The 25,300-nt window shown below is 44.2% G+C and overlaps 2 protein-coding genes across 6 annotated transcripts in view; both read left to right on the top strand.

The window, feature by feature from the left end:
* The window catches only part of Shc4 (SHC adaptor protein 4), a 96,523-nt gene extending 82,220 nt beyond the window's left edge, over nucleotides 1-14,303 (top strand). Inside the window, exons 10-12 of the mRNA XM_059261307.1 lie at nucleotides 1,287-1,457; nucleotides 8,990-9,243; nucleotides 13,966-14,303. Of these exons, the coding sequence (XP_059117290.1) occupies nucleotides 1,287-1,457; nucleotides 8,990-9,243; nucleotides 13,966-14,121 (581 nt within the window). The 3' untranslated portion in view covers nucleotides 14,122-14,303. The remainder of the gene's footprint in view (nucleotides 1-1,286; nucleotides 1,458-8,989; nucleotides 9,244-13,965) is intronic.
* A 4,294-nt stretch (nucleotides 14,304-18,597) lies between these two features.
* Cep152 (centrosomal protein 152) overlaps nucleotides 18,598-25,300 on the top strand; it is an 83,907-nt gene continuing 77,204 nt past the window's right edge. For 2 of the 5 annotated variants that reach the window (XM_059261301.1, XM_059261300.1), the window contains exons 1-5: nucleotides 18,599-18,990; nucleotides 22,673-22,766; nucleotides 23,608-23,711; nucleotides 23,922-24,000; nucleotides 24,112-24,351. In XM_059261301.1, coding sequence (XP_059117284.1) covers nucleotides 22,680-22,766; nucleotides 23,608-23,711; nucleotides 23,922-24,000; nucleotides 24,112-24,351 — 510 coding nt within the window. In that variant the 5' untranslated portion in view covers nucleotides 18,599-18,990; nucleotides 22,673-22,679. Of the gene's footprint in view, nucleotides 18,991-22,672; nucleotides 22,767-23,607; nucleotides 23,712-23,921; nucleotides 24,001-24,111; nucleotides 24,352-25,300 lie in introns of all 5 variants that reach the window. The other 3 variants (XM_059261303.1, XM_059261302.1, XM_059261305.1) reach the window with 3 other exon arrangements.

The following is a 25,300-nucleotide window of genomic DNA, read 5'->3' as shown; positions in this document are numbered from 1 at the left end:
GTTAGGCAGTTAAAAGCTACGGCTTTGGGTGCAGGGAAACACCACTGCTTTGGGTACAACCTCATGCCGATCCTGGAGCATGTACAGCTGAAACTTATAAATGTGCTCATTTAAACAGAGACACCAAAAAATTCACCCTGGCATCCTTAGGACACAGCCATCTGGATGTGGTGGAGTCCTTCATGACATCAGATCATGAAAGATTGTGCTAATACCCATGCATCCAATAACAGTCATGTGCCAGACATGGGAAGGCTTGCAGCTGTGAGCAAGGCAGACATTATCCTTGCTTTTACAGAACATGCAGCCTTGATGCAGTACAGACCTTAACCAGTATCAGACATGAGAGAATTAATTACTCCCATGGAATGGCCTTCCAAGCTTAAGTCCAAACTTCCAGGGAAGCAGAGAGCCATCTAGTCTGGAGGGTAAGGGACAGCTCTACTGAGGAAAGGTTTGATTTGAAATTTGAGATTTCAGTGGGCATCATGCTGCTGAGGGCCAGTGTGACTCTGGCAGGGCTGTGCAAGTGAAGCCAGGTAGATAGAGGAGCCCAGCAGAGTGTGGGAAGCAACAAGAAGGTTTTTACATCTCTGAGAACTGTGATTGGATTTTCAGTCTTAAGAGAGCATTTGGGCACGGTGTGTAGACTGGAGTGAAGTGGAGAGAACAGGCTGAGAGGGGAGGAAGTGGCGGGAGGGTAGAGGCCATCCCACCAAATACAGCTGGCCATCAGCAACTGGTGGGAGGCTGAGCTTGGCAAGAAAAACCTATGAGAGGAGAAAAGAGCTAGACTTTCTGTCCTTTCTGTACTCGAGGGCTGGAGAGATGGCTCAGTCCTTAAAAAAGGCTCACAAGCAAAAATATGAGAACTTTACTCGACCCATTCATTGATTACTTTTAAGGTAATATAGTGCAAAGGAAATAAGACTTTGTATTACGTCACAAGTCCTTAAAAGGGGGTTAGCGACGGATGTTCAGTTCAATACGATAAATTTTCCGTCCTCCCAGACTATCACCCTGCGCTGGCGCTGTTTGCTCGGCAGATGCCTATGTTCACTGGCCATTTCTTTCAGGGTTTCCTGTTACCTCGTGGCTGCTTCTGTCAGTGGTAAATCTGCCAAACGTGGTGGAGAGGCTCAGGGAGGCCAGACCTTGTTGGGGTCAGAGTTCAGTCCTTGTTTGGGGTGGGCATGTGTGACACACAGCTTCCTGTTGCTCTTCAATTCTGACATGATTTACATAACAAAATTAGAATGCTCACTGCTCACTGCTCTCCACTCCAGGTATTCCCCATGAGAGCGGGACGCACAGTGACGCTGCGTCCACGAAGGGCTGTCGAGTGGATCTCTTTGATGACCCCTGCTATGTCAATACACAGGCTCTGCAGAGTACCCCTGGCTATACTGGAAATCAAAGCTCAACTCAGCCACAAGGGAGCCCGTGGCACCTTGGAAGTAAGTGCCCTCCCACTGCCTGTATTATTAGTATCCTGGTGTTGCGGCAACTGGTCACTACCAGTTACCATACGCTTGGCATCTGAGCCAAGTAGCTCTCGATTCTCCTGGTTATGAAGGTCACATGTCCAAATCAAGCTGTTGGCAGCACTGACTCCTCTCGGTGCCCTGAGCAATCTGCCTAGTGCCCCTGTCCCTGTGTCTGTGGCTGATTGGTAAATGTCAACAATGCTTGGCTTACAGGCACCCCAATCTCTGTATCGGCCTCACCTCTCTACTTCCTTTGGCTCCCTTCTGTTTGCCCAACAGGACAAGTCACTGCATTTTGGGTGAGATGAGGTGGTTGTGAATGATCCTTAATTTGGTTATATCTGAAGAGACCCTTTTGCCGAATTAGACAGGCGATTAGGACTTGAACATACCTTTTGAAGGACCACTACACATGGGCACAGTCTCTCATTTTAAAATCTATTGCCTTGGCTTCATCTTTGGGGAGGTAAAAAGATTTTTTTAAAGTTTTTTTTATTACATTTATTTATTTATTTTTGTGTGTTCACACACATGCACAAGTACATACAAAGGCATTCAGGACAATCTTCAGGAGTAGGTTTTCCCTGTTCACCTTGTGGGTCTGGGTCTTGCACCTGAGTATGGGCCTTGCAGGCAAGTGCCTTTACCTGCTAATTCTTGACCTCAGTCCTTTGCTGTAGTTAATGACAATCAGATCTCTGTGGACATGCTATGGATTTTAAGGATTTAGCACATGGTTTTTAAATAATTCTTCTAACATTGAATTTACTTCCGTTTCTTTCGAGTCTCTGATGTGTATTTTTGATCAAGGAAGGACTCTCAAAGCCAGATGGTAATCCTGCATTTGTTTCTTTGCGAGAGAAACAATGGCCACTATTTCTGTCCTGTTTTGTGTCCGTGCTAACTTTAACCCCATCAAACCCCTGGATAAGACATCTATCTGTACAGCACTGAAATGAGATGCTCTGTTCTCCAATCATACACTTCAACTGTGGGTCAAACACAATGAGGCAAGCAATCGTTTTTCTGCCAACTTGCTTGGTGTGGTGAATGCTTAAGTAGAAACACAGATAAATAAAAGCTAAATAAGCCCAAAGCCTAAAATCTTTTGAAAAATAAACAACAATGTTTTTCACAAAGTACTGGGCTCAGCAGTGTGATACTAAACTTGGCTTGCTCCAAAGCTGAGGAAGCAGCCCCTGAGGAGGGTCTGTCACAGTCCAGGAAGCTTCCTCAGAGCTGCCAAAAATCAGCATTTCAGCTAGGGAGGCTGTGAGCTGAGACATTTCAAAATTTGGTTGGGCCTGGCCTTCAGCAGAGCCTTAGATGAAGTGGCTCCCAGACACTGTAGTGTAGAATTGACTGGCTTATTTATTTCTACCTACTTGTTCAGGTATTGGTGGCCCAGGGCTGGGACTAGGCAGAACACCTGTCTTCCATGGCTGGTTCAAGGTGCCTTTGTGGGTCCTTATCTGTATTCATACAATGAGAGGAAAGACAAGCAGTGTGTGAATATTCCTTTAATTGATGTGACCCAAAGTGGCAGACATCATTTCTTCTCACTGGAAGACATCATTCATTTCTTCACTTGCCATTGTAGAACCCAGACACGTGGCCACCTCCCTGTAAGGGAAGCTAGAAGTTACTCTCTCTGGGTTCAGTAGTGAGGCGGCAGGGAGGACATTACCTGTTGACAATTAGCTATCTCTGCCACTGTGTACATTTCTACCTCTGAAACAGCCAAGTGACGCTCTATACAACATGTCACACAGCATCCAATGGCTGTCCTTATCACCCGCCAAACTGCCTTCCATCTCTGTACTCAAGCCCGATGGTGGCACAGGTCTACAACTGCACTGAAGACTCACATTCACAGAGGGACGGCAGTCACTGGGAGTCCTGATGGTGGGGACTCTGAAGACAGGCACCACTTGCTGCCACCCTGGCTACTTCTGCGAGATGACTCTTGTCCTGAGGTCTCTGCTGTGCTTCCTGGCTTGTTCCTGCCACCATCCTCCACGTGCTCACCGGGACCAGATGCCAGCGTGTGTGCCTCTTTGGAGTCTTCACCTCTTTCCAGCCTGTTTCACACTGCCGTGGGCATGAGAGTTTGAAGTTGGTTTCAGGAGCCAAAACACATAACAGGGAGGCATGTCAATTCCTTGGTGATGTCGTTTCTTCAGAAACTTGGTACAGAATCTTCCTTTTATTGTTGCTTTATTGTCTTGTGGATCTCTGGTAATACATCCTCTCTCGAGCTGTTTTCTCATTACTTTTTTTTTTTTTCTATGCATCTTTTTTTTTTTTTTTTTTGGTTTTTCGAGACAGGGTTTCTCTGTGTAGCTTTGCGCCTTTCCTGGGACTCACTTGGTAGTCCAGGCTGGCCTTGAACTCACAGAGATCCGCCTGGCTCTGCCTCCCGAGTGCTGGGATTAAAGGCGTGCGCCACCACCGCCCGGCTTCTCATTACTTGAGTGGCCCTTTGTTAGGTTTATTGTTTTATCAATCTTGCTAAAGCAGCTGGCTTGTTTTGTTTTCTGTTTGATTAACTTCTGTTTTTTATCTCCACTGTTTCCAACATACACCTTTCAATTAGTTTTTCCTTTTGTTTGGCTTGTACTGCATTTGCTTTTATAGGCTTTATAATTTATAACTTAGACCCTTTATACTTTCTATGAGATAGTGAATTTAGTTTAATTTTTTGTGAATCAGCTTTCCAAACACTGTTGATTAAAAACGTTCTCTCATATTACCACTCTGTTATATTAAGATCCTGTATATATCCGTGTATTTCAGGGCTCCTCAGTACACTTTCTCTATTGGGTCAGTTCCCTGTTCTATACTGCTGTATATAATACATTGACATATCTTTGTAATTTTCTTTCTTTCTTTCTTTCTTTCTTTCTTTCTTTCTTTCTTTCTTTCTTTCTTTCTTTCTTTCTTTCTTTTATTTTTGAGACAGGGTTTCTCTGTGTAGCCTTGGCTGTCTTAGAACTAGCTCTGTAGGACCAGGCTGGCCTTGAATTCACAGAGATCTGTCTACCTCTGTCTCCCAAGTGCTGGGATTAAAGCCGTGGCCACCATGCCTGGACTTGGGGTACTATCTTAACCTCTCATTTACACTTAACATTTTTTTGTCAGAATTTTCTAACAAATTTTCAGATACTTTATGGAGGTGTATTCTTACTTTCAGCAATATAGGTAAATTCCCATTATACAATCGGTGTCAGTTCTCAGTATTTACAGGTTTACAGTTGAGAAGTGGCTTGCTCAGCATGATTCAGTCATACCCTCAAATCAATACTCAGGGTGTTTTGGTTGTTGTGATTTGTGGTCGTGCGGAGAGCCATAAAGACTCTCACTCTTCCTATGTACATGTTCCTAGCTGACGTCAGCAAGGGAATGTTCTACCTCATTTTGGTTTTCACGCTCTAAGTGCTTGTTTAAGCCAAGTGTAGTGGTGCACACCTACAGTTCCAACACTTGGGAGGCTGAGCCAGAGATCACAGAGTTCAAGACCAAACTGGCTTGTGGGAGTCTGTCAGAGTCTAGCTTTGACCTGTTGAAGGGTTCTTGGGTGGAGGAGAGAGGAATGAGGAAATATCAGGTAGAAAGATAGAAAGAGACGATAAGAAAGAGACACAGGATAGCTTCGGGAGGGCCCTGGGTCAATACCCAGTCGCTCAGAGGTTTATTCAAAAGGGCCTTTTATAATATTGCAAGGGGAGAGGAAAAGACCTCCTCCTTACAAGATCAAAGCACAAAGTACACAAGTGTAGACCCTTTCAAACACCTGGTAGCCATGCCCCTGGTTACCATATCATCCCATTATGCAGCCCTGCTGGGTAAAGCAAGCTCAGATTCTCTGACTTTGAGTAAGTTCTCACTAGATCGCCTCTGTGGGTCTCCACACTGGCTTACTTAGTGAGTTTGGGAACAGTCTGGACTACCCAGTCAAATTGTCTCACAAAATGAAGACCAAACAAACAAACAGAAACCTCAAGTGTCCTTTTGCGGTACATTTAGTGCCAATTTCCTCCCACATTTTTGTGCCATTTTTTGATGATTTCGCTGTTTAAAATAGTCCTCAAGCATTGGTACTAAAGTGATGTGAAGTGTTTCTAAGTGAAAGAAAACTGTGAAGTGCCCTCATGAGAAAAGACAGGTTTATAAAAACATCAATCAAGCATGAATTACAGTGCCATGGCTGTGAGTTCAGTGTTAACAAAGTATGCTGCACCCAGTATCTTTAATCCAAAACTCACATCGAATAAGACTGTGGGTTAACTGAAGAGACTGTTGTGGCCTGAGGCTTGTTGGAAAGGAGAGCCCGTGTTTCCTGTATGAGTGATGGTTTGTTTTCATGAATTCAACATCACAGCAACTCTCAGAAGCATAATGACTACACATGGCCAGAACTGACCACATTCTCGGTCCTCTGCAACAGGACACGAGGCCATGTGCTGAGAGGAGAATAGGGTGAGTTTTAGAAAATAGAAAATTTCAGCTCCAACTTGACAGTCTCCTCAAAGTTTGCACCTTCCAGTTGTATCCTGAGTTACGGGACCATCTTCACTTTTGCATGCATTTTATTAGACATTTTAAAAATTCAAAAGTAATGTAGATACTCACAGAATGCAAATAATAAGGAATGGGGTAATTGAGAGATGAAAAACCCTCCTTCCAAGTCCTGATGCTGTACCTAGCACTCCAGATGTCAACAGTTTCCTCTGATTATTCTCCATGCTGATGAATGACTAAGGACCTACTACTTACCCCTCTGCCCGTCTTTAAAAAATGAACACTCCTCTCTGAACTTGCCCTTCTGTTTTAGAATAAGTGTGCTTGTGTGCTGCATACCATAAGCATGCAGTTCACTTAGCATCAGTTATCACACAGAAGCAAGGTACTGAGTGACGCGCCACAGCACTGAGCTGTGACATTTGGTGATGAGACCACGGTTGACTTTTTCTTTTTTTTTTGTTTCCCAAATTAAAACAAATGAACATATATAACTTTTCAAGTTAAAATGAATTGGAAAATCTATCACATAGTTTGCTTCTAACAGAATTTGATGCTAAGAGAACATTTGAAATTGCTCAGTGCGCTGTGTCTTGTCCTAATCTGGGAACCTGTGTTAGAAAACGCTGTCTGCATTCCCAGGCTGGCCCATGACTGTTGACTCTTTTCAAGATGATATAATGTCTGTTTTCTTCTGTTTTGTCCTTGTCCAAAAGCCGTTCATAATCTCAGAACAAGCCAAAAGTACGCACCACACTAAGCTGCCTGCACCCTCACAATGCATGCCCGTGTGCATAGCCTTACACTTGTGTGGAGCATGTCCCTGACATGATGCAAGCCTGCATGCATTGCTCTGCACTCATGTGGCGCCCGTCCCTGACCTGACACACACACACACACACACAGGACTGCTCATTAGACGTTTTCCATCGTATCCAAGAACAGGCAGCACCAAGGCCAACTACAAGTATTAGTCACTGTCTGGACACATTTCCTCAGGCCCTTTCTGGCAACAGTGGAAGAGATGGTGATTTGTGGGGGAACATTCTTTCCAACCATTAGCTTTTAGACTGAAGATTTTTTACAAGATATGTTCGTGGTGCTAACTATAATTATCATGTGCACAGACATTCTTAAGTAGGGCAGGGCTCCAGCATACTGACAGGGGACTTGGGCTGTCTATAGGGTGCTGCGGGTTGTCGACACCAGTGACGTCACAGCATGGTGGAATGTAAGTTCCACAGTTTGAGTCCAGTGCATTTCTCTTGGTGAGACCCTTCCATAAGGGCCTGTACATGCTCCTTTGTGTTAGTGAAATGAGGACTGGTTTCTATGCAAAAGAGCCTTTGCATTGCAAAACACAATGCTGGTTTCTGTGGTTTATTTTGTGTTAATTTGCCATTAAATATATGACTTTTACCAAAATTCAATCATAAAAATTGATAGTTAACTATTTTGGTGGATTTAAAAAAGATTTATTTATTTTAATTATATATATGTGAGTATGTGTGTCCTCGAGCCCTGCCCCGCCAAGTACGTCACATGCATGTAGTGCCCATGGTGGCCAGAAGAGGGAGCCAGATCCCTCGGAATTAAGAGTTACAGGTAGTTGTGTGCCAGCCTGTGGGTCACAGGAACTGAACTCAGGGTCTTCTGCAAGAGCACAAGTGCACTTAGCCATTCATTTTGCTTTGAGGAAAGATCTCATCGAGTTGTACAGGCTTGTCTCACACTTGCTGTGCAGCCCAGGCTAGACTTAAATTCTCATCCATCTTCCTGTCTCCGCCTCCTGAGTGTGCTATGGCTAGGAGATGCTGTGTATAGGCCTTTATGGGCACTACAGAGATAGGGCAGCTAGACAAATTTGGAAAATGGAAAGATTTTTACATCCAACGCCAGTGCCTTGGAGTTTGTGGACTGAAAAGCCCACGCTTTGGAGTCAGATGGCCCTTGTTTCAAATCCCAGATCTACAACAGTAATGGAGTGGCTTTGAATAAGTAACTTATCCTTTCTTAAAATCCAATTTGGGGGCCTGTCTAATTGTGAAAATAAAATAACATGAACTCTGTAAAGCCCTTACATAAGAACCACACAGTAATTATCGTCACCACGGTCCACAATAGCACTGTGTTCACCTGACGCGCCAGTGTTCGAATCCCCAATGCTCCCTGTTTGGGATGACGCTTTCTTTAGGACCCCAGGCAGCTTCTGTAGGCCGAGCTCCACTAATACTATGCTTTCTTGTCTCTCATCACCTCTGCAGTTCAGACAAGTGAAGGATACTGACCATAGCAGGGCCACTTAACAATGCTAAGCTAAAATGTTCGCTGAGAAGAATGTCTAGGTACACTAAATTTATAAATTTAGCAACTTATAAGCTAGCATAAAAATGAAAATGAGCTGGGTGGTGGTGGTGCACACCTTTAATCCCAGCACTGGGGGCGGGGGAGTGGGAGGCAGAGGCAGGAGGATCTCTGTGAGTTTGAGGCCAGCCTGGTCACAAAGGGAGTTCCAGGGCAGCCAGGACTGTTACACAGAGAAACCCTGTCTCAAAAAAACCAAAAGAAAAAAGACAGAGAAAAAAATGATAAAAGCTAAAATGTAAAAAAATGAGCATAATTCAAAATTTCTGTTGTGGCTTTAAAAAAAGTTCAGAAACATTGTAGAGGTTATTCATGAGCCAGGCTGAACATAAGCTTTTTCCTTTCTAATGTGAAGCCCTGGAAAAGAGCCCCTTTCCACAGTTCTGGAACCCGTTCTCAGGGGCTGATTCCCCTTCCCACTGAAGGAGACACTCTTGTGCCTGGTCACCTTTCCTAGTGACAGAAGCCAGTGACAGTGTTAAATTCACCTCTAACTTAGGGCCTGCCAGGCAGGGCATTTGTTCTACAGTGTTGTTTAAACAGGGCCTTGAACACGGAGGGATGAATGGACTGATGAGGAGATACTTTATGGTATCTCTTTTGTGTTTTGATTTTAGAGGCACCAGAAACTGTGCAGCCCAGAGCCACAGCCCAGCCTGTGAGCCCACACTCTTTGCCACACATCAAGCAGCAGCTGTGGAATGAGGAATGCTTCCATGGCAGGCTGAGCAGGCGGGCAGCGGAGAGGCTGCTGGTGAAGGATGGGGACTTCCTGGTTCGAGAGAGTATAACATCTCCTGGCCAGTATGTGCTGAGCGGACTACAAGGTGGCCAGGCAAAGCACCTCCTCTTGGTGGATCCCGAAGGCAAGGTATGACTGTGTTTTTGTTGTACATCACAGTTCGCGTCTACACATAGTATTCAGCAGAGGTCAAGGCTAAGGGTTTACTTTTCCTTGAGCCATACAGCCAGAACAAGTGGTGTGGTTAGAACCTTGTGAAGCCACCCTGGAACATGATGTGGAGGACAGCCTCTTTCTGCCCTTTTCAGTTCAGCTCAGTAGGACAAACCTGTAGTTGTAGCAGATTCCTACAGGTGAATAAAACCACAGCCAAGTCACAGCAATGCAGAATTAAATGACATAAGGCCTCGAACAAGATTTTCTTTAAGTATTAAGAAAACTGATAAACTTTTAGCTAAGATACAAATCAAATAGGAAATGCACTATAATGGGTATCAAGTAATTAAGATATAAAAGATTTCTATATTCGACTATATGCCAACAAGCTGGATAAGCTAGAAGAAATGGACAGGTGTCTAAAAACACATCATACCCCAGGACTGAATCACAAGGAAATAGAGAATCTAAACATAATAAAGTTGCTAGGAAGGTGGACCCAGTAATCAAAACTCCCCCACCATAGAAATGCTCTGGGCCAAGTGGCTTTACTGGTGAATGATGTCCAGTATCTAGAGAATGAGCCCTGGCCCTTCTCAAGCTCATGCTGAAAGGAACAGCTGAACCTGTCTTTTTTGATGAGTGTTATCTGGACACCAAGGCCATATAGAGTGGGTCTTCTCCCCTCAAATGACCCAGTCAAGAAAAGCACTCACAGATGTGCCCAGCTGCTTGGGTTTTAGGTGATTCAGATGTGGTCAAGTTGACAACCAAGATTAGCCATCAGAATGGGAAGAGGAATAAAAACTGCACCATCATCTCCATGAATCTAGAAAAGGCATTTAACAGAATTTCCATCCTTTCATGATGGAAACACACACACATACACACGTAGAAAACAGGAAGAAATTAATAGTAATAAAATTACAAAAATAATAATAGAAAGGACATAATAAATGCCATATAGGAAGAATTCACAGCAGACAGCATATTTTTATGCAAAATTAGTTGAGTTTCTACACACAAATAAAAACTATCCAGAAGGAAATTAAAACAGTTACAATTATAATGGCACCAATAATAAAAAGGTACTTAGGAATAAACTCAACCAAGAAATACAGCCAGGAGGTGGCGGCACACGCCTTTAATCCCAGCCCTCGGGAGGCAGAGGTAGGTGGATCTCTGAGAGTCTGAGGCCAGCCTGGTCTACAGAGTGAGTTCCAGGACAGCCAAGACTACATAGAGAAACCTTGTCTTAAAAACAAAAACAAAAACAAAAACAAACAACCCCCCCAAAACCAAGAACAACAACAACAGAAATATTTCTGCAGTGAGAACTATAAACACTGATGAAAGGAACTGAAAAGGATGCAAAGAAATGGGAAGACATCTCCTTGGTGGGTTAGAAGACTGAGCATCACTAAAATCCACACCACCCAAAGCAACCTACACATGCAATTACAATTCTTATAAAACCCCTGATGGCATTTTATAGACACAGGAAATCCTAAAATTCACGGTCAGCTGGTACAAAGAAGTCTGAATAACCAAACCCTCCCCTCTTTTTTTTTTTTTGGAAGAATAATAAAGCTGAAGACCTCAAAACACATTACAGTGCTACATTAATCAAAACAGTAGTGTTGACATAAAGTTAGACAACTAGGCCAATGGAGCAGCATCGTGGACCCAGGAACCAATTTATGTGTGCAGTCAAGTGATCTTTAAGAAGCTCACTAAATCTTCTCAAAACAAATATCAGAGAAAGGATGCTCTCCAAATGCCCGTGGGAAACTGGAGGAGGAAACCGGATTCTTACACTACTAACAAAAGTTTAACTCAAAATGGGTCAAAGACTCAACTGCAAGCCATGAAACCACAAAACTCCCAGGAGAAAGTGAAGGGGAGTGCTTCTATAACAATGGTCTTATTAACTATTTGCTAGATAAGATTGCCAGAAGCCAGGTGATGGTGGCACAAGCCTTTAATCCAAGCACTTGGGAGGGAGAGGCAGGAGGATCTTTGTGAGTTTGAGGCCAGCCTGGTCTACAGAGTGAGTTCCAGGACAGCCAGGACTGTTCGTTATACAGAGAAAGTCTGTCTTGAAAAACCAAAAACCAACCAATCAACCAACCAACCAACCAAACCAAACAAACAAACAGAAAGATTGCCAGAATTCAAGCATCAAAAAGTAAACATAGAGAAGTGGGTCTGCACTAAACTCAATGCTTTGCACTACCAAGTTAATAGTCAACCACAGGATGAGGTAAATGTTCGCAAACTCTAAGTTTGGTGGCATTAATATCCAAAACACATAAGGGAACCCTGCAACTCACAAAAACAAAAGAAAACATCCCTCCAGGATGAGCCACTTCTCCAGAGAAGAGAAGGCCCACAGCCGAGTGATAGATGGAGAAAAGTGCCCAACATTTCTAATCAACACGGATTCGAATCAAAGCCACAGCGAGTGTCCACCTCAAGTCTACTAAGCCAGCTATTATCCATCCCTAAAAACAGAAAACAGTTGGAAAGTTTCTCAGAGACTTAAAAATATAACAGCCATGCAAAGTCACAGCCTCACTTCTGGGCAGGAGAATGGAGATCTTCAGGAGAACTCCACTGTGCTCACAGCAGTGAAATCCCAATAGCCAAGAGGTGGAAGTAATGTCAAAGCTCATGGATGAGAGGAGAAAGAAGATATGCTGTGTACATGTGAAGGAATACTGCTGAAACATGTGAAGGACAGCCCGTCATATGCCACCATGTTCTCAAGGAGGTTGAGAGCACGTTAAGTTTGGTTAAGTAAAAACCAGCCAGTCCCTGGACAAATCACATGATTCCACTTAAATGAGGTATCTTAGGAAGCCAGACTCCTAAAAGCACGAAGTAGAAGGATGGCTGCCACCGTCTGGGGAAGTGAGCTGTGGTTCTGAAAGCAGCGTAGTTTCAGCTGGAGAAAGTTTGAGTTGACAGTATTGGACGACATATTTCAAGTCTCATGTAATGTGTTTGTTTGTTTGTTTTGGTTTTTTGAGACAGGGTTTCTCTGTGTCATTTTGGTGCCTGTCCTGGATCTGGCTTTGTAGACCAGGCTTGCCTCAAACTCACAGAGATCCACCTCTGCCTCCCGAGTGCTGGGATTAAAGGTCTACACCACCACCGACCAGCATGTGATTTTTTGTTTTGTTTTGTTTTGTTTAATCACACAGTTTTTAAAAGCTTTTGTAGGTGGGTTTACAAAGGCAAATATCGCAGGGCCCAACTGTATATAAGGAAGAAGTGGGTAAGTAATGGGGTGAGCACAGGGTGTGGCTGACTCTGCGGAACTGAAAAAACAGTCACCACCCAGCGGTACCCGACTGCTGCCATGCAGAGCAGGGGCCGGTAGGGTCACCAGATAGAGTTTTATGTACACTCTCTTCTTTTCCAACTTAGAATACTTTAAAACCTCCAGTTTAACAGCATCTGTGCATTTGTCCAGGGGCTAGTTTGTGATCTCTGGGCTAGGAGGGGTAACTTAACACCTGCAGGATTGATTAGGAAGGACAGTGGAGTGTGTAGGACACACAGGGACAATAACTGGTACCTCAGGGTGGGAACTGTGAAATCCTGGACCACAGTGTTGGCTGGAGAAACACGGAGGCAGAAGAGACAGAGTGAGTTGGAATTAAGAATGCAGCAGGATTCCTCAGCTAAACTGGAACAGGAAGGAAGAGAGAAAATCTTCACTGAGGTCCGAAGGCCTTAGAGAATATACTAAAGTCCTTGTCTCCTTTTCCTTGTCTTGTGTGCTTACAAAAACTAAGGACACTTTCTTTCATAGCTCTAGTGTAGTAATCAAAATCAGGAAATTCAATTGTAAATTCGTTATCTAGGTTATAGTCCATATTCAAATTCTGCTGGTTATTCTAATATGCTGAAACCAATATGCAGGCAGAACTCAGAATCCCCTGTAGGAAGCTGGCAAAATTATTAAGTAGGTGTGTGCTGGCAGCAGGCCTTCTCTCTCCTGGAAGGTTTCACTATCCTCCACACAGGAGGGTCAGGTGACCAAGGCAGTGAGCCCAGGAGACAGAAAAGCGTGCAGATGGTAGGTGCATGACAATCCTGGAGGAAATACTACAAATCCATTTCCTTCAGCATGCGGACAGTAAATATTGTGAAAAAGACATTTCTGAGTCAGCTACAGTTAATGAAGCTTGCAAGAAGGTGACATGAATGAATGCTTGTTGGGAAGGTCCAAGGAGCCTTCTTGGAGGAGATAGGATTTGTGTTGAAGCTCTAGGGAGAGGCAGGACTTCTCCAAGGGGCCTGCTTTTGTTAGAGATGGGGTAATGTGGAACACTCCATTCTATGGAAGATAGCTGTAATCCTGGTAATGTGCCTGTACACAGATCACCTGGATATTTATAGAAGTGGTGATGTGATAGAATTTATCAAGCAACAGCATTGCGGAGAGGCTGACTGTAGACTTGGATTAAATGACAAATGCTCGCCATCTTCTGAACTTATAGGAACGCTACTGTAAAAGGGTAATGGGGAGTGATAAAATGGTTTATTAAGGAGGATAGAGTGAAAAAGCACCTTTCCTTTACTCTGTAAAATATCTGCTCTAGGGACACACCCTCCACAATTGTTTACATCTTTCAGAAGAACTACTAGTATTCAACCCAAATATATTTGTGCTTCCTTTTCCAGGTGAGGACCAAGGACCATGTGTTTGATAATGTTGGCCATCTTATCAAATACCATATGGATAATAGCTTGCCAATCATCTCTTCTGGAAGTGAAGTAAGCCTTAAACAGCCAGTAAGAAAAGGTAATAATACAGGACTTTGGCATTCCAGGAAATGACAGCTCCAGACACTGTGGCAGTGACGTCAGAAGAATATCCTTTTTGTGTCAGGGACAATGACAATTCAAGCCTTTTCTCCAGATGAAATAGAACACAGACTGTGAAACATGTCTCTCTGAGACCATCACGGACTATGTCTTTTGTAAAAGAGAGAACTAATAAAATACCCTCTAAATATGAACATCAGAGAGGAAGAATTTCGATCCATTTGAAAAGGAGTTATGCATATGCACGGAGGTCACTTTTTAAAGGTCACATTGCATTGATTAAGAGCTAAAAGCACAACTACAATTTCATATGCTAAAGACAACTTGAACTGCTCAGGCAGTGATATGTGCCTTCGACTTGATAATCTGGGGACATTTTCATATGGGGGGAGAGGAGTTCCAGGTGTTTTCGTGTTCTATAGCTACAGATCCAGTTGCCAAAAAAGCTTCTCCTTGCTGAAAAAGCAAGAGGACGCAATTTGATGAGCAGTGTTGACTTGAGCCGGTTTCTCTGCAGTAGCCCTGTTGCTGCCACATTAAAGACGACACTGACATCAAATTCAGACTCTGTCTATGCTGTGCAGTGAAGGCAAAAGCCACTGACGGTTTCATCATTCTGTCTCCTTTGTTGGTGAAAAGGTTGGGGCCCACATTCACTGGCCAGTGCTCCTCAATCTTTGCTATCTGAACTGTTCATATGCAGCATGGGACAAGTTCACGAGGCCAAATCTCTTGTTTCCTTCTGATTTTGAGTACATGGATATAAAAGACGGTAAACAAAGGCAGGGTTCTTCATGCTCAGTCCGCACTGGTTCCATCCTTACTGAGAGTACAGAAGGTAATTCAAAGTAGAGGAAACTCTCCTTTTGATTGGCTGCCACCAAATCCTAGTGTCATCTCTAGATGTGTCTGTCCTATCTCCCTCTCTACATGTGGCCAGACAAAATGCAGAGTGAGAAGACACATAGGTTAAGGGTTTGGAAAGGCCTGCCACACACAGCCCAATGGTAAAACTGATGGTGAAATTAAGAATCTTCAGAGAAGCTCTAGGCTCAGACTATTCATCTCTGTGGCTCTTGACAGGTTGCTAAACCTGTCTGGATTCCCGTTTTCTTGTTTATAAGATGAGGGAGCTCAGAGGTGCATTCCAAGGTCCGTTGGCATCCTAACATAGTTTTTCCTTTGTTAGAAATTAATGCTGATAAGCAGCTTGTGTAGTTAAGGGGAAACATTTAGGACTTTCCCTTAGTCTGTGTCTATTCTCAACTGCTCAAGGGTTTAAACAAGTCATCACTCACACAGCTCCACCCCAAGCATTTCAGTGTAAAGCAGGTAATGTTGATATAAGTGGATCTGGTTGTTTTAGTAATAGCAGAAATACTCAGTCAGTTCTTACTTGCATTTGCATATAAAGAAATGGCCATTACTAAAGGAGAGATGGAGAGGGAGTGTGTGTGTGTGTGTGTGTGTATGTGTGTGTGTGTGTGTGAGAGAGAGGAGAGAGAGAGAGAGAGAGAGAGAGAGAGAGAGAGAGAGAGAGAGAGAGAGAGAGATTAATTCTGAGTTAATTCTGAGTTTTTTGCATAGTTATCTCAATACTACTTCATTTTGGCCAAGTAGATACAACTTAACCTTTGTGGTTTATGATATATTTGGTTAGTTTTGAATACAATATGGAATAGTTCTTTTGGATAGAAATCATCAGAAATCAAATACATTGAAGTCTGACGTTTTTATGTAACAGCTCACCATTTTATTTCTGCTACCATTGGCTTCTTATGTAGGTTTCCTTTCCATAGTTAGAAAATAATGTATATTTCATTGATTTCCCCCATATATCTTAGGTCTTCATAATTTTTCTTCATAAAAGGGATCAGCATAGTGATAGGAATTTGTAGACAACCTGCATCAGAGACAGGGCAGGACTATGGTCTCCTTCTAGCTGATGCACAGAGACTGGGTAGCCAGCTAGATGCAGGGAGCTCTGATAGTGTAAGCAGCACACATGGGTAGTCAACACTGGACTCAAGTGGTGTTGTAGCTAGGGAAGCAAATACTGCACTTTCCGATACTAAAGACACTAAAGTTCACACACACCCAAAAGATGCAAGAAATGTCTGCATGCTACTTTAATCTTATATTCTCAACCTCTATTTTAAAATAGTGGTTCATTTGCCTGTAAATATCTGTAAATGACTTTTCTAAAAAAAAATAAACGAATATTGCTTTGTGACAACTGACACTATATGTCTGGTATTTTGGGACTTGGAAATTTTATCATATGTGTGGTGGATCAGTGTCTTGACAAGAAACAGATGGCTCACTCAAACTGAGTAATTTGAGGAGAGATTAATAAAGGGTATTTAAGGTATAGAGAAACCACAAGTAGAATGCAGTGCCCAGGAGAAGGGAGAGGGTGAGAGCAGATATAGAATCTGGAGAGCCATATGGCTGCATATAGGAGCTGTGGAGGGTCCTGGGGTGGGGGTCACAGTTGATCCTGGGGAGCTGTGGAGGGTCCTGGGGTGGGGGTCAGAGCTGATCCTGGGGAGCTGTGGAGGGTCCTGAGATGGATGGGGGTCAGAGCTGATCCTGGGGAGTTGTGGAGGGTCCTGGGGTGGGGGGTCACAGCTGATCCTGGGGATGCAAAAGAGAGAGGGTCAGCTAAGAGCATTAATAACCTGATTTTTTGTCTACTCTGTCTCCGATCTGCTGGGATTCTTTACTGACTGAGGTAACTTGAAGGCAGAGTGAGGGAGCTTGTTGATGTCCCCTTAAAGGTCGGCTTCCCAGGGCACAGCAGAGTGATTCCAGGGAAAGCAGGGTCCCTTCCTGGGGTTCTTGGTCTCCTTAGTAACAGAATCTAAGAATGAACTCAAACGGGAGCTTGAGGACAATTGTACAAGAGCTCAAAGGAAACCCCCAGAGTAGTCAAGCCGTCAATCTTGGTAGTTGCCCAGAGGAGGAGAAAAAGCCATGATGTTTGAGTTAAGCTGGAGTACAGGCCAACTCCATGGTGGACCAGCAGCCAGATGGCAGGGAGGGGAGATTGAGAGAAAGAGGGAAAAAGCTCAAAGTCCCGGAGAAAACATATGTGGGTTCCCAGAGAAAACATGAGAAGAAACAGGGAAAGTTACACCCGCCTGAGTGAGGCCTCACAAAGGCAGGTAGACCCAACAGAACTTCATGGCAGCTCTAGATTGAGGATGCTAGGGGACAGAAATTCTGGAAGGAAAAGTACATAACTCAAAGAGCCAACTATTCCTCTTATATGGCTTACTATTCTCGCTACAGTACACCGTGCACCTCAGCATGGAACACTAGACATAGTTTGGTAATGAAGCGTGCCCAAGTCTCATTCTCCTTAGCAGGTATCTTGGCTCACCTTCAACAATTGCCATTTACCTGAATGCCTTTCATTGTTCTTTTCTGGACCCAACATCTTCCTTTATTTGCCCATTCCTTTAATTTATTCATGAACAAGTTAACACAATTGTTTTGAGTGCCTAGCATGGGCCATGAAGCATGATGATAAATGCTTAAGTAAATACCTCAAGATGTTCATATTGCTGTTCTGTGAGTGAAACGGACATATGGTAACCAACGATAATAGAAAAGAGATGCATCTGCTCTTGTAGCAGGTATGCACACTGTGGACGGTGGTAGCAAACTCCAGTTCCAGTAAGTGAAGTGTGTCCTGAGGGCGGAGTGGGTGAAGGGGCTGTAGAAGCTGAAACAGAAGCCATCTTGGAAGTTCAGCCTTGGGGTTTCATTGTTTCCCAGGATCGAGCTCTCATTCTGTATCAGATACCCAGCTGGGGGGGTCAAGGCGGGCATTACAAGGATGGGGTGGCAGTTGGCGGAGCAAAACTAGCCAGAATTGGAAGAACCTTGGAAAAGTATTTTACTCCACATGGTACACATGGGAAAGGTTTAAAAGGATGTGGTAATTTACGCCACCAAGTATTCATCGGGACCCTTCTTACCAAAGAAGCCAGAGACAGTAATTGTCACAGAACTCAGGGGCTACAACCTGTGTCCATGCCACGTCCAGCCACTCTCCTCAATTAAGAGAGACGAGCTAAAAGTGGAAGGCAAAAATAAGATTTATTCCATGTGGTTGTGGTCTCCAAGTTCAAGGGCGTAATGGGATTTAACGATAGGCTAACATCCAAGGGGATTCAAGGATGTAGTGAAGAGGCGCCTGGGAGCACGTACAGTCCTATCAGTAAAGAAACACTAATTTAAACATGTCACGTCTGAAGATATGGCCAAAGTTATCAAGTACCAAGGCTGGAAGTTGGAGGAAACTTCTAAGAGTTGATGGGGGAAGACCGAGCGTGCTTTACTCGCTTACCTCTGGAAGGGCAAACGCTCTGCCGTCTCTAGGCAACTCTAAGCCCGCCCTCTCAGAAGGCCTTTGTGATTGGCTTACGACTTCCCCAATGGGAGCTCCGGGGAGCTTCCCGCCGCCACTGGCGCCCTCTTCGAACAGCCGCGCTCTAGCAACTGCAGGCGACCTCTCAACCGACCATGTGGGAGGCGGGTTTTCCGCCCTGTCGCTCCGCCTAGCCGGCCGGCCCATCAAGCGGCGGCGGCGATTGGAGGAGGCGGCTGCTCATCGAGCGGCGGGGTTCGCGGGCTTGGTTGTACCGGGAAGGTGCTCTGAGGCTGGAAGTGGGAGTTGCAGGTGGCTGGAGGGCTCTTCGGTGACTCCAGTCTTGACGGCCGGGCGGGCTGCTGCGGGATCCGGAGCTGCCTTCGAGTCTCCTGCACCGGGGCGACTGTGCACGCTGGCTCCCTGCCTGGCCCTCGACCCCGGCGCTGCACCCGCAGACCTTTGCGCGCCTCGGGTTCCTGGGCGCCGGGCCCAGCTCTTTGGTAAGGGCGCTGCGTGAGTACACTAGGTGGAGGGAGCTTCCTGTGTTTTAGGGTTGCTGTCCTCTGCCTACCGTGGTTTGTCCAAGCGGTTGTCGGTACCACCGATCGCAAGAGGTTGTCGTCGTTTGTGTCCATGGCTGTGTGCCCCCGTCCCCAGTTGCTTCTCCGTGCCCTTTGTAGTCGGAACAGTATTTGGAAAGTGTCTGAAGCAACCTGTTGCGTTCTGGCTGTTTTCCGTTCTGTAAGAGAAGTTAGCGTGTAAGCCTAGTGGGTGCAGTTTCCTACCTCCCAGGGCCCTTAACATTTAGTTCTTGTAGTCATGAATTTTAGTGTGACTCAAGCAGAATCTCGCTTTATAGCTTCACAATACGTGATTGTTTTCATGGAAAGGCTGAAGTTTGGAGCCACAAGCGAAGGATAATAAGACGAGCTCTCTGGAAGTGCGGGGAATGGACTTTTGATGAAGCGGGCGTTTACAGGAGGGCGGAGTCCTTATCTCGGAGATGTCAGGTTTCCCACAGTCAGTTACAGTCACTCCTTTCTTACACCTACGCTGTTTTTACCCTGTCTCATTAGTAAAGAAATGGAAACAGTTTAAAACTGCACAGCTGCCAGAGTCCAGGGTTTTGAAGGAGGACCTTCAGTGCTTAATTGCTTACAGCTCTATTGCATCCTGTAAGGTCTATCTAAAGATCCTTTCTACTGCAGCTTAAGAGCTTGTCATTGCTCTTGTAAGAGGATGTGAGTTTATGTTTTAGCACCCACATTACATAGGTCACAACCATTTGTGACTCCAGCTCCACTAAGGCCTGTGACGAAGTGGTTATGGTCACTCATAATTAAAAAATAAAAATATTTTTGAAAAAGAAAATATACATTAAAATTTGGTCACAAAAGCAAGATTCTGGAAATATTTATCCCTTTGTGTGTGTGTGTGTGTGTTGGGGGTGGGGATGATGACCAGAAAATGAGTGGTGGGTCAGAGGTCTGTCTGGTCTGAGTCAGAACATGCTATTTATATTCTTGTTAATGGGGTTAGGAAAAGTTTCCTGGCTAGAATGAAAATGTGAACCAAGTAGCTGTATTTTAAAAAGCACACTATCCATATAGTCTATGCTTTGATTTTTTTTTTTTTTAAATGGTCACCTCTCTGGTCAAATATAGGAGTCACTGTTTCTATTAATGCATGGTTTTGCCATATTCACCCAGAGGCAGTTTTACTAGGGCACATAATCATTTTGTATTGATGGTTTCCAAAATGATTGTCTTTTCACATTTCACCAGCGGTTTCGTAAACCACGAAAAACATAGTCAAGGTTAAGTGGGACTGTCGAATGCAGTAGTTGAAGGTGGCAGTTTGTTACTTAAACTTCCTGAATTCTTCATGGACTTAACCTCTGTTTTTGTACATAGCGGTGTGTATGAGGGGGGTGTGTGTGTGTGTGTGTGTGTGTGTGTGTGTGCGTGCCTGTGTGTATTTGTATATGTAAATATGGCTATGCTGGTGTCATGCCGTATGTGTAGAGGTCAGAGGACAACCTGTGGTGTCAGTCCTCAGTTTCTGCCTTGTTTGAGACAGTCTCTGTTGCTGTTCCAGTGTGTAGGGCATGCCAGCTGGTCCATGACCTAGACAGTCTCTGAAGCTGGAGTTACAGATGCCTGTCTGTGCTGTGTGTCTGGCTGTAATGTGGGCTCTGAGCATTTGAACTTTTCACACTCAAATGGCAAGAATTTCGATGCACTGAGCCATCTCCCGAGCCTGAGCTCAGACTCTGATACTGTTAAATGAGCATTTTATATATCTTTCTAAAATGAATTCTCATGCTGTTTTCCCACCTTAAGTTGTCATCTTCTCATTTTCTTGGGGAAAACGTTGGTACTTTTTGTTAAGTGTTTTGTAAGTAGTTTTACAATTTTTGTAATTTTATCTCTTGACTTTGTTTCTGTTTGTTTGTCTTTTTAGACAGGGTTTCTCTGTAGCCCTGCCTGTCCTGGAACTCCCAGTGTAGACCAGGCTGGCCTCAAACTCACAGAGATCCGCCTGCCTCTGCCTCCTGAGTGCAGGGATTAAAGGCGTGTGCCACCACACCTGGCGCTCTTGACTTTGTTAATGTATTCTGTGACACAGAATGCAGACTTATGACTGATGTCTTTTGCTTTCTACAGTTTAAAAAATGTATTGTTATTTTATGTGTGTGAGTCTTTTGCCTGCAAATATATCTCGGCACCACTTGTATGCCTGTTGCCTGTGGAGGACAGAAATGGGCTTTTTTTCTACTGGAAGTTACAGATGGTTGCTAGATGCCATGTAGATACTGGGAATTGAACCTGGGTCCTCTGCAGAAGAAGCAAGTGCTCTTGATCACTGAGCCAGGTCTCCAGTCTCTGGAAGGATCTTTTTTTCTTCCTGGAGGATGCCTTTGGCTCAGCTTTGTCCCACTTCTTTAGGGTGAGAGGTTAAAGTGTATCTCTGTTTCCATCCTCTGAGACTGTCTAGGCATGATGTCTGCTTGAGCAATGAACTGAACCCAGAGGTGTGGGAGTACTGTTTTCTTCTCCCCACATGAGCCGTCTTAGGTTATCAGATTCTGGTCTTTATTGTATGATATATACGAGAGAATTCCAGCAGGGACTGGGTGGAAACAAGGCTTCCATTCCCTAGTGAGATTGTGCATGTGTGTTTTATGCCTCGTCTGTAAAAGCACAGATTTTGAGCTCACATTTTTAACAGCTATGAAACAGTCTGTATTTTAAAGGTAGTGTTGTGTCATGATTGAAATGGGTTTCTTTTTCTTGGTATACAAATGGAATTACGTCATATAATCTGGGGTGTCTGAGATCTGATAAAGTTTTTTGTTTTTATGTACAGGGCTAACGGTTACGACATTTGTGATGTAGTTCACAACTGTTACCAGAAGGGAGTTATATTCTTTATGACAAAATGCAGTTGTGTTGCTGGGTCCGTATGCTTCTTATGTGACTCAGTTTATTGACTTTTTACATCCTGGAAGTTGGAGTGAATGAGTTGTGGCTCAGACCACACACAGAAGTACATTTCCCTGGTGTGCGGAGCCTGGATTGCAGACAGTGTTAGCCAGACCACTGGTAGCACATACTTATATTTTGGAATTTGGGGCCTTTAGGTCCCCGGATATAATTTAAATAATTAGAAGTCTGTCCAGCGTTAGTAGTTGCTGTCCTGGGAGCTTTTGTGTTAGAGCCTCGTGGTGGTACAGTCCTAGGCTTCTGATCTGTCCTGTAGTGTTTTCCCAGACCCTGATTGCTGAAGGGGAGTCATGGAACCCTAAGCTTTTTGGTGTGTGAACAGTTTCTGGGTAACAGTCACTAGCTGAGGATTGAGGAACTTCTTTCTGGAAAACATGTAGTTTGTATTTGTGGAGTTCAGAGCACGGGGCAGAGTCTTGAGGACCCTTATGGCATTCGGTGCATAACTTGAGGCAGCACTTGAGCTGATCCTTAAGGTTTCTCTGTTCGGTCTTTCTAGTTTGTTAGCGTTCTGAGTTTTCGTTTCGTTTTGGCAAACTTTTTACATTGTAAATACCTCCTAGCTTCTTGGGAAGCCTGGCTACTGTTCTGATCATCCTTTGCCTTTTCCCTTTGCTATGAATTGCTGTCATATGGCTGGTTTTTGTGTGAGTGGTAATTCTTCCTCCACCCTCAGGAGGACCATGTCATTGGAGTTTGGCAGTGTAGCCCTGCAGACACAGAATGAAGATGAAGAATTTGACAAAGAAGACTACGAGAGGGAAAAAGAGGTGAGTTCCTCGGAAGAAAGCCCCTGAGCCCCGTGTGCACCAACTCATCGTGACTATGTCATCTTGTGCCGTTTTGAAGGATCTATGATTCATTAAACTTCAACAAAACAGAACTTATAACCTCATTAATACTGCACTTTTAAAGGATGGAGTGGAGCCTGGAAGGGTGGATACGTGGCATCTGGGGTCCATCTTTCCCGCCCCCATCTTTCCTATCATTCTGCAGTTGCACATTGATAATGAAATGAGCCTTGTTTTGTTAGTTTTAATGCACAATTTTGCATCTTCTAGGAGCAGAGAATATCACATATCTTTTCATCCCGGGGATAAATGATTTTCTCTAACCAGTCCCTCCCTAGAGGGGTCTCTAGGGCATTACCAGAGCTTAAGGGCTCCTAGACCATATGCTGTCACTGTTGTTCCCACCACCTGGGCAGAGTACATCTGGCAACTCAGATTCCTGTGGGCTGTATGATTGTCACGTCCCTGATTTCTGGTGAAGTGGGATCCTGACAGGCAGGTCTGCTCTGTGGAACCCGACGCCATGAATGAGCACAGTGATTAAGGGTTTGCTGTGCTTCCCAAAGAGGCTTTTCAGTTGTGATGTGTGCATATAAACCTGACACCCTTGTAGAAAAAGTCAAGCCTGCTGGTAACCCTGGTGTCATGCTGTCCCCTTTCCTCAAGTGAAAATGTGAACATGATTCGTGTGCAATTTAAGAAACTCACTAAGTGGAGGAGTAAGGAATCTCTTTGTTCTGTCGCTCGTCGGCTTCAGGCAGCTTTGGGTAGTGTCTTGTGTTTCAATCAGCTTGATACTGATGGGACTCTCCTGACTCAGTTACAGCAGCTACTCACAGACCTCCCTCACGACATGCTGGATGATGACCTCTCCTCTCCTGAGCGCCATGATTCGGACTGCAGTGTGGATGGCCTAGTGGGAGAGTAAGGACCTGGGATCACTTCCTCCTGTTTATTGTACTCCATAAATCTTCCTTTGATCCTCTGCTGATAGGAATGTAAACTTGAGACTGCTTTCTAAAACTGTTTGGGTTAAGGTTGAAGGAAAAACAACTACTAGAATCTTGGGTTTCTTTGTGTTATTTTTGGCTAAATATGATAGAGTGTAGATCTAAAGTACTGATTTTTCTCAAGACTGCATCCTTCTGAGCAACTGGAGAGGAAGTGGATGGAGCGTGACTATGACGTACTGCCCACATCTCACATCGTGAATGTAAGTGTGGGTGGTGACCACAGTGCTGTTACGGGGGTAGGGTAGGTTCGTGCTTTTGTTTAACTTTTGTTGACTAATAGGACTTTACCGGTCTTGTGTTTTGGAGAACAGTGTGGCAATGGCTGGGAAGAAAAGCGAAGTAAAACTGAAGACCAGCATCTTGGGTACCATCCCGGAGAAGGCGGGGATGAGGGCGGAAGTGGCTACAGCCCTCCAAGTAAACACGAGGCGGCAGATTTGTATCACCTTCCTGAAGATTTTAGGCCGTACACTGGTGGTCAGAAGCAGGAATTTCCCAAGCAGGCAGCTGGAGTCATTCCCTTTTCAGATCGTCAGAGGGACAAGTTTCAGGTACTGTGAGAATCTGACTTTGAAGAGTTTGTGTGTGTGCATGTCCTTACGTTGGTAAAGTAATTACAGCAGTTTTCTGAATCTACTCACTCAGGTTCTAGCTCAGTTAGTTTTCTGTTTATGATCAAAGGCAGTCGCGATGCCAAGCCTGACGTTTACAATAGAAGCTTCTGGGGAATAGTTATTTAAACGTTAAAGGTTAAGGCTCTCAAGGAGTGGCTCCTCATTTACTGCTTCTGTCTTCTGTGAGGTGCTTCCCTGAGAAACAAGCTGTTTTTAAAGGAGCGGTTTCATGTAGATCACAGCATTTAATTTCCTTCATTTCTGTGCTCACCAGTTTTCTAATGAGTTTAAGTCCAATACTTCAAATCCAGTTCCTACTCTGTGTGGTGTCGCAGCGGTAGATGGGGTGACGGTTAAGGGAACATGCCGTGAACTGACTGTGGGGAGTTCTAAGAAGGCATCAGGAGATAGTGTGTCTTAGAATTTCTCAATAACAAGAAGTGTCTCATTTTCCCAATTGCTATTCTGTATCATTCAATGACATGATAATTTTTTTGGGGGGGGCGGGGTCCATTAAATGATAGTTATTTTTTTCTCTTTGTCTCTGGAGAATGTTGTTCGTTGAAAAATAATTGAGAATTTATTGTACATGAGATGGTATCACATGTTCTCATTTATTGAGCATGTACATGTTTTATGTTTCTAAGACGGTGACATTATCTTAACCATTTGTAGTACAAATCTCATTGCCATTTTTTTTTTTTTTTTTTTTTTTTTTTTTTTTTGGTTTTTCGAGATAGGGTTTCTCTGTGTAGCTTTGCGCCTTTCCTGGAACTCACTTGGTAGCCCAGGCTGGCCTCGAACTCACAGAGATCCGCCTGGCTCTGCCTCCCGAGTGCTGGGATTAAAGGCGTGCGCCACCACCGCCCGGCTTCATTGCCATTCT

Source organism: Peromyscus eremicus, chromosome 4 (genome assembly GCF_949786415.1).
Source record: "Peromyscus eremicus chromosome 4, PerEre_H2_v1, whole genome shotgun sequence".
Lineage (NCBI taxonomy): Eukaryota > Metazoa > Chordata > Mammalia > Rodentia > Cricetidae > Peromyscus > Peromyscus eremicus.
The sequence above is the reverse complement of the archived record's forward strand: the minus strand, read 5'-3'. Positions and strand labels throughout refer to the sequence as shown.